The 13,584-nt window shown below is 38.4% G+C and overlaps 1 protein-coding gene across 2 annotated transcripts in view; it reads left to right on the top strand.

Moving 5' to 3' along the window:
• The first annotated feature begins 1,159 nt into the window (after positions 1-1,159).
• Positions 1,160-13,584, top strand: part of MAK (male germ cell associated kinase) — a 29,083-nt gene continuing 16,658 nt past the window's right edge. For both annotated transcript variants that reach the window (XM_041714580.2, XM_030265481.4), the window contains exons 1-7: positions 1,160-1,297; positions 6,459-6,808; positions 8,495-8,549; positions 9,495-9,616; positions 10,632-10,711; positions 12,449-12,581; positions 12,673-12,844. In XM_041714580.2, the coding sequence (XP_041570514.2) occupies positions 6,708-6,808; positions 8,495-8,549; positions 9,495-9,616; positions 10,632-10,711; positions 12,449-12,581; positions 12,673-12,844 (663 nt within the window). In that variant the 5' untranslated portion in view covers positions 1,160-1,297; positions 6,459-6,707. The remainder of the gene's footprint in view (positions 1,298-6,458; positions 6,809-8,494; positions 8,550-9,494; positions 9,617-10,631; positions 10,712-12,448; positions 12,582-12,672; positions 12,845-13,584) is intronic.

Below are 13,584 nucleotides of genomic sequence, written 5' to 3'. Positions count from 1 at the left end.
ATGAGACTTTCCTGCCAAAAGCACCTCCGGGTCAGACACTAAATATCCCATTTTTATTAACTGTGCCTTCTGTATACCCTGGAGAAATGCAAGATTCCAAAGAACCAAGGAGAAAGTTCATTATTATTTTTGTAATAGAAATACATATATTTTAGAATGCACAGAGCACTCAAATTTTCTCACCTGCCTCAGTATTAGCAACTTGCAATTTAATAAATTGCTTACAATAAATAATTTTTAAAAATGCTAGGGGAAAAAAAATCCCTCAGGTTTCACTACAGCTGTGAATATTACAAGTGGTAATTTCTGTACAAATCCTAAGTACACTGTGGCTTACCTAGTAGCTTTATTTCATATGATCATATAATGGTTTGGACTGTAAGGGGATCTTGAAGATCAGCCAGTTCCAACCCCCTTGCCATGGGCAGGGACACCTTCCACTATGAGCATCTTTCAGGATGCTCAGAGTCCCATTCAACCTGGCTTTGAACACCTCCAGGGATGGGGTATCCACAACTCACTGGACCAGTTGTCCAGTGCCTCACCAGCATCAAAGTAAAAGAGTTTTCCCCTAATATCTAATCGCTTTCAATTTGAAGCCGTTTCCCTTTGTCCATGCTCTTATAAATAGACTCTATCCATCTCTCCTGAAAGCTCCCATTAGGTCCTGGAAGGTCCTAAGGTCAGCCTAGAACCTTCTCTTCTCCAAGCTGAACAGCTTCCACTCTCTCAGCCTGGTTTCATAGGAGAGGTGCTCCAGCCCTCTGAGCATCACAGAGCATCCAGCTCTGGACTCGTTCCAGCAGGTCCATGTCCTTCCTGCGCTGGGGACCCCAGACCTGGATGCAGCACTGCAGGTGGGGTCTCACCAGAGCACCAAATACACATTCAATATATAAATATTATTAGCAGGACTGTCTGAAGACGATCATGGGGCCACCTCCAGGGAACTTCTGACGTGGCCCTTGTCATCAGGCTCAGCTCCCGTTGCGCACCACTCCCTTTCCAACGGGGCGCTGTGCCCGCAGAGCTGCTCCTCGGCCGCTCCCGGCTCCGGCGCTCCCCTGGGGCACCCGGGCGGCCGTGCCCGCGGCCGGCGGGGCGGTGCCGGCGGGGCGGTGCCGGCGGGGCGGTGCCGGCGGGGCGGTGCCGGCGGGGCGGTGCCGGCGGGGGCCCGCCCCAGGCCGGGCCCGAGCCCGTCGCCCCGGTGACGGGGCAGCGCGGCCCGGCCGAGGAGGCGGCGGCGGGCGGGCCGGGGGCGCGGCGGCATCGGGCTGGCTCCGCCCGCAGCGCCGCGGTGAGTGAGGGGCGGCGGGGACGGCGGCGAGTGCCCCTCGGGCCGAGCTGATGAGCACCGTGCCCGGGGGCTGGGCCGGGCCTCTCTGGGGTCCTCCCGGCGCGGAGGAGGTGCTGGTTTGGGCTGGAGCGGGAGCGCTCGGAGCTCCGTTCTGAAGGGGAGCACTGCTGCCGGCCCCAGCGTGGCTCGGGGCTCGGGCGGTGGCGCGGTGCACTCCGTGTGTGGGAGCTGCCCGCGGCGTGCTGGGCTCTGGTGCGGAGCCTGCGGGGACAGCGACCCTGCCTGCTTTGGCTGCGGTGGGATAGAGCCGGGCCTCGGCGGCCGGAGAGGTCCGCGGTAAATGGGAGCAGGTGAAGCTTTATTTAGGAGAGCAGGGGTGAAACTGGCGGGCCGGGCGGTGCCGAGTTTCACTGCGAGCGGCAGGAGCGCCGTGCTGCCCTTGGCGCTGCGAGTGCTAAGGAAGGTACTTGAGCACACTTGGGAGGCGACTGAATGTCACCAGGTGGAACTGAAGTGGAAACAAGCATTTGTTTCCATTCTTAAGACTGAGGGGGTTCTTACTAGTGCGTATAATTCTATCACGAGCAGGTGCCAAGAGGATGGTGCCAGAGTCTTTTCAGTGGTGCTTGGCGACAGGATGAGGAGCAATGGCCATAAATTGAAACACAGGAAATTCCACCTCAACACGAGGAAGAACTTCTTTACATTGAGGGTGGCATAGCACTGGAACAGGCTGCCCAGGGAGATTGTGGAATCTCCCTCTCTGGAGACATTCCAAACCCACCTGGACGAGTTCCTGTGTCACCTGCTCTAGGTTACCCTGCCTTGTCAGGGGGTTTGGATTAGATGATCTCCAGAGGACCCTTCCAACCATAACATTTCTGTTTTATTGAAACTTAAGTAGTTCAGATGCAGAAAGATGAGTGGTTCACGTTCCTTCTGGACACTGCCCAAAACTGGAGACTTGAAGTTCCAGCAGCACTGAAACCACTGTTATCCTGAAACTTGCTGTACTGTATTGTGGGAGGGGGTTTCGTGTGGGTAGGAAGTGGTAGCATTGCTGGCGTAGTGGTAATCTGCTGAAAAAGTTGGTGGGAATAATTTTGGTTCAAAACCAAAGCTAGTTTGGAACAAAACAGGCAAAAATACTTCGGGCAAACTGGAGTTCTTAATTTGATATGCCCCATCCTGAATGCCTGATACACACAAGTGGAACAATATATTAGAGTTTTAAAAGGAGTTAAAAAAATTTAAGGCAGTCTGTTTCAAAGCACCAGTATTTATTGTCAATGTTACTGACTTCTTTCTTGAAGCTGTGTCATGCTTTTAAATAACTGCTGGTATTTGATTAGAGTAATGGATTTGAGGTTAATCTCAAGAACTGGATCCACCTCTCATGGGACCTGATTACTGGCAGCTTTAGTAATATGCATTCACTACCAAGAAGATTCTTGTAGCAAAATTTGTTTGTTGTTTTGTGGTTTGGTTTTGTTTTTTGGGTTTTTTTTTTTAACTTTTAAAATCAGCATCAGCATACATTCTGTGCTATGCAATACTGCCAGTTCTGATCATTGAGAACAGTACTGTGCCATGCAAACAGTTTTGGTGATTTCATCAGGTACTGTAAACAGGTTGGTAAAACTTGGTTGTTGGTGTTTTGCTTCTCTGCAAAGGGAGGTCTTATTGGGTCATATATCCTAGTTTCTAATTATTTGAGAGTAGTTTGTTTAGGATGCAAATGTAGAACTTTTGGTAAAGCCTAGTATTTGTATATAAGAAATGTGTGTGATTTGTTGCTATTCATTACATTTTAAAATGTAATTCAGACATCTGACATTATATAAAATTGCTGCTAGTGTTTGAGACACCAGTAATACAGTAAAAGTGATGATTTGTTTCGATTCTCTAGTATTTGTTCAGGTTCACTTAATTTACACAAATTAAAGATTCTGTCAAGCTATTTTGTTTTGTCCTCTATTTGTCCCTGGCTTTAATCTTTTCTTAATCTGTGTAAAGAGATTACGTGCAATATGTCGTTAAGAGTAACAACAAGCTGTTGTTTAGACTAGGATTGAGAAATTGTCTGTTTGGTACCTGTTATGACAATTTTACATTTTAGAGCTTTACATCACTAAGGAAATAATATCATATTAGTATGATGTTATCATATTAGTATGGAAAAGGTCACTCCAAAGGCATATTTTAACCAGAAAAGCTGGATTAGACCGTTGTTTTTCCTCAGGTTGGTACAAAAGACAAAATTTGACTGCGGATTTGAAAAAGAAAATACAGATAGACCACTGAGGAAAAAAATTGCACACCTGAGCTGCATATGAGTGGTGAAAATTACAAAGTATGCAGAAGTCTGTTGTAGTGAAATGTGAATCTCTGGAGCATTTATGTTCTAATCATCATGCTCTGTAATTCCAATACATGTCAGTGGGGGTAGGTGTGATCGTACACAGACATTGTTATCAGGGTATGTGGTTTTCACACCTTGTTTTGTGCATTTCCATGGAGTGGATTTGACACTTCCACTTGATCATTGAAGGAATTTACTGACTTTTCTCTACTTTACTTGATCAGGTGTTTTCATACCCTAAAAATTAAAGTATACAGCAGAAAAGGAGTAAGCAATAAAATATATTGTAGAACAGACAAAATGAATAATTGGGTCTGTGATGTGTTGTATTACATAGAATTTCTGGAAGGAAGGAACACTTTATGTGAGGTTTTTTTGATTGCACATGCCAAAATACTAGAATTGGACAGAAAGAGTAATTGTAAAAGCATGTGATTAATATATACTCCAATTAAAATTACTTGGAAAGCTGATAGGATTTAGGCACCAAAATTAGAGGATTTAAGGGTCAAAACTTGAGGCTGTGTCTAGGTCTTGTTCTGTTTATTGCAAATACAAGTTTTTCTCATGTTGTTTTTTGTACACTTTGTTAGAGAGCAAAAACTTGAGCATGAAATGCATGCAAATCCTCCAACTTCTTAATGTAACTAGGAGTTCAAGCTAGGGCCATCTATAGCAGATATTGCTGAATCCCCTCAAAAAAACCCCCATACCTTAAACAATGCACAATTAGCTGAAACAGAAACAAAAGCACACAAAACTTGTTGGATTTCACTTCACATGATATGCCTGTGTACACCTATACACAAAATGTATACATAGTTTATAATTGTTGACACTTTAGATGTGATGCTGTGTTTTAAAATGGGTATAAGAATACCCTCAAGGTTCTGTCTTAGTTTGGTTTTTTTTTTAATATATACATAGAGCTAACCATTGACAACTTGCAAGATGTGCATGCAGAATGTATCTTAGCTTTAAATAAATACATTTGATCATCTGTTTATTACCAGAGTGAACAAATAGCCTTGTTGAAAAAAGGCATTATTGATGGTATTAAAGACTAGAGTGCATGCAGGCGTTCTGGGGAATAAGATATAAAACTAAACTCTGAGAAAAACAATTTGCTTACGTATATGAAAGTCCGGTTTAAAATCTCATAATAATTTGAGATGTCTGTGTTACCTTTTGTTAGATCTGATTTTTATCTTTTTTTCAGAATATGCTATTAACCAGAAATCTTATTTCACTATAGCTGTGGCTTTAGGGAAGGGGAAGTGTAGATGGGTGTAGAAAAAAACTTAGTGGTAACTTTCCCTAACAAAATGAAGGTTGCCTGGTGCAAAGATTATAAATAGAGATGTCCATTATAAATAGAAGGCCACTGACGTCTTGGCAGGTGATGTGAGATTCTTTCCTGCAGACAGAAGCGATAGGGAATAACACTCTGTGTTATAACTTCGAGGAAGCAGCATTTCAACTAAGAAGAGCTTAGAAACATTGGTCTATTGTCCAGGCAGCTGTTTCCTTTACCCAGCAGGCTAGTCTGCTTGAGAATGTATATTTCCCACTCCTTGAGAGGCCAATTTTATTGTTATTTTACCAAGCCTATAAGTCTCAAGCCTGAGTCTTGTTATCAGCTGAATCAGAGTTTTTTAATCCTTTTGAACAGACCAGACTGTAGCTAATTTTGGCATAAGGATAAGGACTAGAGAGTTGCCTGCTAAGTTCTCAATCTCCTGTAAAGGTAGACTGATGGTGTGTTCTCATTGCTTTGAGTTTTATTTTGTATATATATTGTTCTTGAGTTTTTGTATGCTAATATTCAGTTAACATTCAGTTTGTTTGTGTATTAAGATTTGGGTTACAGTGAGTAAATGGTACAATGAGAGGTGGTTTGTTTTTCCTAGTCCTGCATAAATAACTGAGTGACTCTTGTGAGTTTATATAAGTGTTTTAACATCAGGCAACTGGCCTTCATCTGAAGCATCGAGGACAGATAGTATTGTGTGTAATGGAAGCTGGGGTTCGGATTCAAACTTGGATTGGGATTCAAATTAATGTTTGCATGGATTCAAATATGGTGATTCAACATTGTTCAATATGGATTATTTTCCAAATGACAGTTCATATTTAATCTTCCATAACAGTGCATGTAAGCTCTATGCTTCTCTCTGTAGGCCTTGTAAAGCTGAAAAATAAACTTAACTGTTCAGCCATCACCATGCCTAAGAATTGTGTGAGCTTCAGAGCAAGATGCCCATTTACAACATATCTATGTGGGTGAAGAATGCAGTGGTTATCTTGCTGCTCCACCTCCCTTCCTCACTAACTTTTAAGCACAGGAAGCTTGCTTGCATTACCTTTCCAAAACACAGTATTCAAACACTAAGTTTGCTGTGGTTCAAAATTTCTGTCCTTATGTTTTCCAGAACTTCAGCCGTGCCTTTGTAATAGTTCAGGAAGCTGCTGCTATCTACAAATTCGGAGTAAGGGCTTCTATCAGAATACACCAGCTTTAAAAACGCTTTGCTGGTTCTAGGGAATTATGACAGTAACCTTGACTCTCCAGTTTCTGCTTACACTAACCATAATTGTGCAGTAGGCACCTTCTTTGGTTTGAAAAATTTAAAGGCGCTAATTACGTTTACGTGCATTTAAAAAGCACGTGTGGTTCTGGAGGGTGTTATTGTTTGATACAAGTATTATACAAGTTTGATACAAGTATTGTTTGATACAAATATTAGAGTGTCTCTTTCCTAAAATTCTGTAGAACTACCTAGTCTTTTTTTGTTGTAGTTTTTTTTTTAGGGATCTGTGTGAGAATGACTATGTTCTTCTGTCTCCCATTCTTCGTAACTGGATCTCAAAGCAGCTATAGTTTGGAAGAGAGCCGTGAATATCCTGCTCAGTTATGAGAAACATTCACCAACATAAAATAGTCTGGAAAAAGATTTTTCTTAAGAAAATCAAAGAGCACAGAACCCTTTAATAAAACAGAAGACATTTAGCATTTCATAAGCTTTTGGCTGTCCAAGTCGTAAAAAAATGAATCGTTACACAATTATGAAACAACTGGGTGATGGCACCTATGGCAGCGTGTTGATGGGGAAGAGCAATGAGTCAGGAGAACTTGTGGCTATCAAAAGGTATGTAGCATCTCAATGCAGTAAAGGTGCTTGCAAAATCTTAGATGTTCAGTTTTGACTTTATTGTTGTCTTCCATTTGTGTAGAATTAAAAAAAGTCCCCTTTAAAAAGGAAATTAACATAATTTTTTTTTAATTAAGATGTTTAACAAAGTGATTGTGGGTCAGATTTCTGGTAACTGATCAATAGAAAGACACATCAGTTTAATGTACTGATTTATGTTGGCTTGTAAAATTGCATGCTGCTTTTGTTCAGTTTGAACATGCTTCCTTCTAAAAATGTTGTTAGGCCAGCACCAAAGGAGATGCAGAAGTGAATGGGATTAGTTAGGGAGTTTATTTATATGAATTGCAGGAATAGCGATCTTAACAGGTAGATTTGAAATTCCATTCCAGCCCCCCAATCTTTATAAGTACTGCATTAATTTTCATGTGTTGCTATGGTAATAAACAACAGTCACAATCTGGTCAGGTAAATAAAGGCTGTTTCCCTGGCTCTAATAAACTTGTGTTCTGTGTAATCAAGAGTATTGTCATACTTGCCTTAAAAGATGATTATGAAACAAGAAAAATTCTAATCAAGGCGTGGGGGAATTCCCCTTGTATTCCTTGAGAATTGCAAGCAGGATATAAAGTGTAAATTGAAATATCAGAAATTGTAACTTGCTCAGACTTTTTTCTCTCATTTATGGATCTACTGCAGTAAGATAATTGTAATATAATAGACTGACTTTGTCTTGAAGAATTTGTGAGAATTTCATGTTTCACCATATCTTGCTGGTACTATTTCTGAAGTTAATATTACTCTAAGCTAAAGAAAGAATCTCCAGTTAATTATTTTAGTTCTTTTTAGCAAAAGGAACAACATTTTGTGGGAAGTGGTTCATTTTGTGATTTCAGGATTTGGAATTCTGTTGTGTGATTTTTAAGCTTGGGACTTGAGAGGCTACAGTTTTGCTTGAAGATGCTTTTATTTTAAATGAAAATTATGGGTTTAAGTCTCTTCACTTTAGGTGCTAAAACTTTACAAAACACAGCAATGACATTCACAACTTCACCCCAAGATCTGAGCAACACCAAATGTCCACATTTGGATTTATGCAGGACTTACAAATAAATGTGTTACAATGCTATGTATAACAATTCGTTTAGAGGCTATGATGTTGCTTGAAAAACATGAAACCTTTTTTTTTTTTCTAAATTAATGTCTTCGAACAGATTTTTTAAATGACCAATCAAGTAAGATGCTTAATTATAATAGAAAGCACTCCAGATATTTTGCAGATTTAAAAAATTTAATTTTTTTGTTTTCCTAGAATATGGAACTTATGCATAAGAATGTGATTTTCTGTGTTGTATGTGCAGTGTCATTGTTGCTTCTTTATTATTAAAAGCACAATTCAAATGATACTAAGAGATTTCATGTCCCTTTTACTTTGGAGTAACATGGTCTCTGGCTGTACTCTTCTAAAGATATGTTTCAGTGTTTGATGATTAATCACTGGAAATTTTTAGCATTTCTCAGCATTGACTTTGTTTATAATTATATTGCTGATGGGTGTGCTAGAATGTTTTAAATTGAGTTCAAAATATAGTTAATACTAGTCTTAGAAATATTTAGGTTTTCTAATTCTAAAAAAATTCTGTACTGTTCACTGAAAATACTTTGTCTTGGACTTTATTTCAGAATGAAAAGGAAGTTCTATTCATGGGATGAATGCATGAATTTGAGAGAAGTCAAGGTAAAGTGGTGACCATGCCACATTCAAAAATAAGTGTCTGGTTAGGCTTGTATGAAGGAAAAGGGCAGCTACTGTGTCCAAGCGAGGCCAAATGCTGTGAACTCCTTAAATGCTGACAGTTTTCACAAAACTATGGGGTGCTGGCACTCTTAGAGGTCTTGCTGATTTGTGGAATATCTCACTATTCTCAAGCAGTGGCCGTATCTCATAGCCAAGCCTCCTTTCTCCTTTGAGAAAAGAGAAGAAATTGATTTAATATGTGTGTATTTCTGTGGTTTACCATCCTCTTTCATCTCACTTCCAGATTTCTAGCTGTGTATCCATCCCTTATATCTTGTATTTGAGGCATCTGTAGAAAGCACTGGAAGTTTTCTATCACTGGCTAACCAAGTGATAGAATAACACCTTAAAATCTGGGCATAAATTCTGAATAATTCCATGTTTTGATGTCTGATTTTTCTGTATATACAAAACTTCCTACTAAAGGGTTTTTGATTTAACTTATTGGAGATTTCACACAAATCAGTAGGTCCAAAATTAATATCTCCAAGAGAATCCGTCTTCATGAAAGTTTCATGCCAAAAGGAAGGGAAAAAAAAAAAAAAAAGAATGCAGGTTTTCTTATTCAGTTCAGTGAGCAAGAGCTCTTACAGCTTCAGATTTGTTTTGTTGTAGGGAATTAGGTTTTTGTGCTAATCTTTACTCCAGCTCTGAGGTAATCCCTAGAAATAGGTTTAAGCTACTATTAATATAGTTGTTGCTTTTAGTTTGAAATTTATTCAAACTTCTGGGTTGTTCTTTAAAACAGATTACAAGATAAATAATGCGGTATCATATGTTATGAAATGAATATGTTGTGCTAGAAAGTAACATGTTAAAATTTTTGTTCTGGTAAGGAATCAAAGTCTGTGGGGCTGTCTGAAGCTGTATTTTGCTCTGTTGCAGTCTCTGAAGAAGCTAAACCATGCCAATGTAATAAAATTGAAGGAAGTAATACGAGAAAACGACCACCTTTACTTTGTATTTGAGTACATGAAGGAAAATCTCTATCAGCTAATGAAGGATAGGTATGCCTTTTTTCACAGAAAAGTAGTGTGCTATCATGCTTTATTTAATGATTCTTATACTGCTTTGAAGAACACTTTGGGATTTCTGTAGCCGCACTGATGTGAGCAGGATTGCTGCACCAGCTTATCTGAGGGTAGAGTTCTGCATTGCTCTGTTACAACACTGTATATTGTAATGCTTTTGGAAATAAGTTTGATCACTTGTTAACAGGAGAGTTTGCATACCTTTGTATAGAGCTATGAGAGAAATTCCAGATAGTTGTGGGTTTTGGTTTTTTTTACTTCATTAGCTTTCATTTTAATGTATGAAAAATTGGGTGAACAGTGTTCATGCTACTTTTGCTCATGGGTTTGACTTAAGGTGGGGATGGTACATGCATGCATCTTTGTAAGAATGGCTTAATGTAGGCTAACTCTGATGTTGCAATCTTGGACAAGCAGTACATAGCAAGGCCTGCAAGGTGGTCTTCGGAGTAGGACCTGCCTTTTCCGTAACATTTTATTTTGATTAATTGTTTTGCCTTTGGTGTGGGTTTCCTTCAGACTTTGTCATGCACTCGTATCTCCTAATGTGCCAAACTCTTTGACATCCTGAAGTAGCTGCTGCTGGTATGAGCACAATGTTACTCTGCAGCTGAGCAGAATTGCTCTTATCAGGACTCCCTTAAGGGCACCACTGGGTAATGCACCCACGAGTGCTGCACTGTGCCATCTCTGCCTTGCTACAGCACTGTGCATTCCACATTCACCTGGTCAGGCACACTGCTGGCCAGCCAGCTTCTACAGCGAGATTGCACCATGAGCATCTCAGCACAGAAGTTCTGCTGCTGCACTTAAAGTGGTTGCGATTCAGGCCCAATAGAATTTTGAAATGAGAGTTGCATCTCTCTTACTTTGACTTGATGGGTCTGATTTCATGTGTTCATGATGTGCTAGGCAAAATAAAGAAATGCGTATGTTGTGAAGGCACATTATTTTTCTTAATCATGTAAGTCTTTACCCCGTTTCTTCACAGAAACAAGTTTTTCCCTGAGTCAGTCATCAGAAACATGATGTATCAGATATTGCAAGGACTGGCTTTCATCCACAAACATGGTAGGTTTCCTACTAGAGTTGAACTGTGTAGCATTTTTTTTAGAAAATAAGATCATGCACAGAAATAACATGAATAAAATAACCTAGCAAGGGCTATTAATCATCTCTGATAAAATCATGGTTACCTGGTTCAAGTGTGGTGCAGTTTTAAACTTTGCCTGAAGTTCCTCTTTCTCATGGTAAGCACTGGATGTTGTTCATACACTGTACAGTAGTTTTTTTCTACTTTAGTTAGCAGATGAATAAACAAACTAAAGAAACTTGTATTTTTTGCGAATCACTTCTGCATCCTCAGAAAGATCTAATTGAGAAGCATTAATACATCAATACTTTTGTGTTGAGATACTGTAACTAACATGATACTCTACATATAAAAAATACTAAAATAACTTGTTCACTAAGAAATTCAAACTGTGTCCTTATCAAATACAACCTGGCTTTAAGTATTTTAGTAAGTGGGATGTTTCTAGGAATTACAGGCACAGTCTAAATAAGAGGTGAGGTGTGCTCACAACAATAAAAAGTTTCACAGTGTTTGCAAAACTCCTAATGTTCATGTTTAATAGCTGTCTGCAAACTGTTTTCTGAAATACTGGTATCAAAGTCATTTGCATTTAAAAATGTAGTAATTTATTATCACACTCAACACTTTTATTTTGTAGTTGTTCTTCACATCACATTGGTATCCTTAAAACTTTTCAAAGACAATAAAATATCAGCTGAAAATAAAATTAGAAACAGTGTTCCTAGCAAGGTTTGATTTGCTTTCAGTGTACCCTGAAGAGGCCTGTTGGCAAATTAAATTAATAATTAGTTTTATTCAGTATTGCCGGTTATTAGAAATTGACATTATATTTATATATACTGTTCTCTGATTGGTAGCATCCTCCTTTTGTACCTCATTTCTCTGTAAAATACATTATAAAATTAGATTTTAATAAAAACTTTCAATTTTAAGTTACAATATTAATATGTTGATTTGACCATAAGTGTAAAAGGGAAAACCAGGTATGATAAATTTGAACACTTACATTTCACTGCAATAATTTCAGCCAATTTCTTACAGTCATTTTCAATTTATGCATGCAGAAATTCAGTGCTTTATTCTAGCAAGCGGATTTCAATCAAATTAATGGATAACATAACAAATTGTGTGTTCCAATTAAACAGCAGAATTAATTGGCTTAGTGACTTAACCACTGACCAAGTATAGAGATCCTCAAGCCAACAGCAAGCATTTAAGAAGCTTTATGTGCCTACATTACTAATATTAGCATTTCTGGGCAGGATTTGGATATCCTTTATATGTCTATATCTCCAAATTGTTGTCACAATGATAAATAACTAGTTAAAAATCATTCAAGCAATTTTATGAATCAAGTAAGTGTGTCAGATGCTCAATTTTCCATTGTCCAAAACTGACAAAGCAGTTGTAGTTTTTGCGAAAGATTTCCTTCTGAAACTGTTTTTTTATTTGAGGTTCTTTAGTGTGCTAATGACAGTTTGCATTTGTTAATTTAAGAACACTTGGTGTAATAATCACTGGAGGGAAAATGTGTTTGTTGGGGGAGGGTTCCAATTATTTTACGTTGAATTAAAAAAAAAAAAAAAAACTGAAAACCACTACGTTATTCCAAAACATCTCAAAGTAAATATTGGATTAGTCTGATTAGAAATTGCTGCTTAAGAAGTGATTCTGTGATAATTTGCAATTCTTTTCTGTTTGGTCGTCTTCAGGATTTTTTCACAGGGATATGAAGCCTGAAAACCTTCTCTGTAGTGGACCAGAGCTTGTGAAAATCGCAGATTTTGGGTTGGCTAGAGAACTAAGATCTCAACCACCTTACACAGATTATGTTTCTACCAGGTGGTAAGTATGTAAAGAATTTAATACATTAGCTTAGCTAATTACCCTCCTATGACCATTTTAACTTATTTATTATTTCCTTCCATCCTCACAGGTACCGTGCTCCTGAAGTTTTGCTGAGATCTTCTGTCTATAGCTCACCTATTGATATTTGGGCAGTTGGCAGCATAATGGCCGAGTTATACACACTCAGACCTCTTTTCCCAGGTACAAGTGAAGTAGATGAAATCTTTAAAATTTGCCAAGTCCTAGGGACTCCAAAGAAGGTAAGGCAGAACATACATATTGAATTATTGTTTCAATAAGTTTCCTGTGACTTTAGTGTTTGCTCAACTGTATTTCTTTTCAGCTTACATTAAGACATGTAATGCTAGTCTTTTGTTGCATATTAACATCTGCTGTATATCAATACCATTATATGAAGCCCTGCTCTCCTCTGATGAAAACCAGATAAAATTGTTTAACTTAGTTATTTAAAGCTATTCATAATGGAAAGCAATTCAGAAGTCTCCTAGGATTTAATTTACCGGAGCCAATTTGTGTTCCCTTCCCAAAAGTGTAATTCTTCTGTGCTATCACACAGAATTTGGAATTTGTAAAAGTTACCATAAATAAGACAAATTATGCTTTTCTTATTTTTAAGGCATAAAAGAAACATTTCATCTCTAACACAGATGTCTCGTAAATATTATTAGCAATAAAAAAAGCAATTGAGGGAAAATATGCAGTATTTTAGAGAAGAAACAGTTCTTTTTGCTTATTTTCTGGATGAGCTAAATCCTATTTAAAATTTCAAGGAAGGTTTGGGTAGTCATATAAAAATGGATGCAATTATATTCAGTTTAAAAGTTGTTTTAGTAAATGGATGGAAGAATATGCAAGAAAAGAATAAGGTTACCTTCAAATTTTTTTAATGAGCTGAAAAAAAAAAACCATATGCTATTAAATATTTCTGTTGACTAAAGTAAGAAATGGCAGATGTCTATCAGTATTTTATGAGTGCAGA

Source organism: Taeniopygia guttata, chromosome 2 (genome assembly GCF_048771995.1).
Source record: "Taeniopygia guttata chromosome 2, bTaeGut7.mat, whole genome shotgun sequence".
Classification (NCBI taxonomy): Eukaryota; Metazoa; Chordata; class Aves; order Passeriformes; family Estrildidae; genus Taeniopygia; species Taeniopygia guttata.
This window is presented reverse-complemented; position numbering and strand designations above follow the sequence as displayed.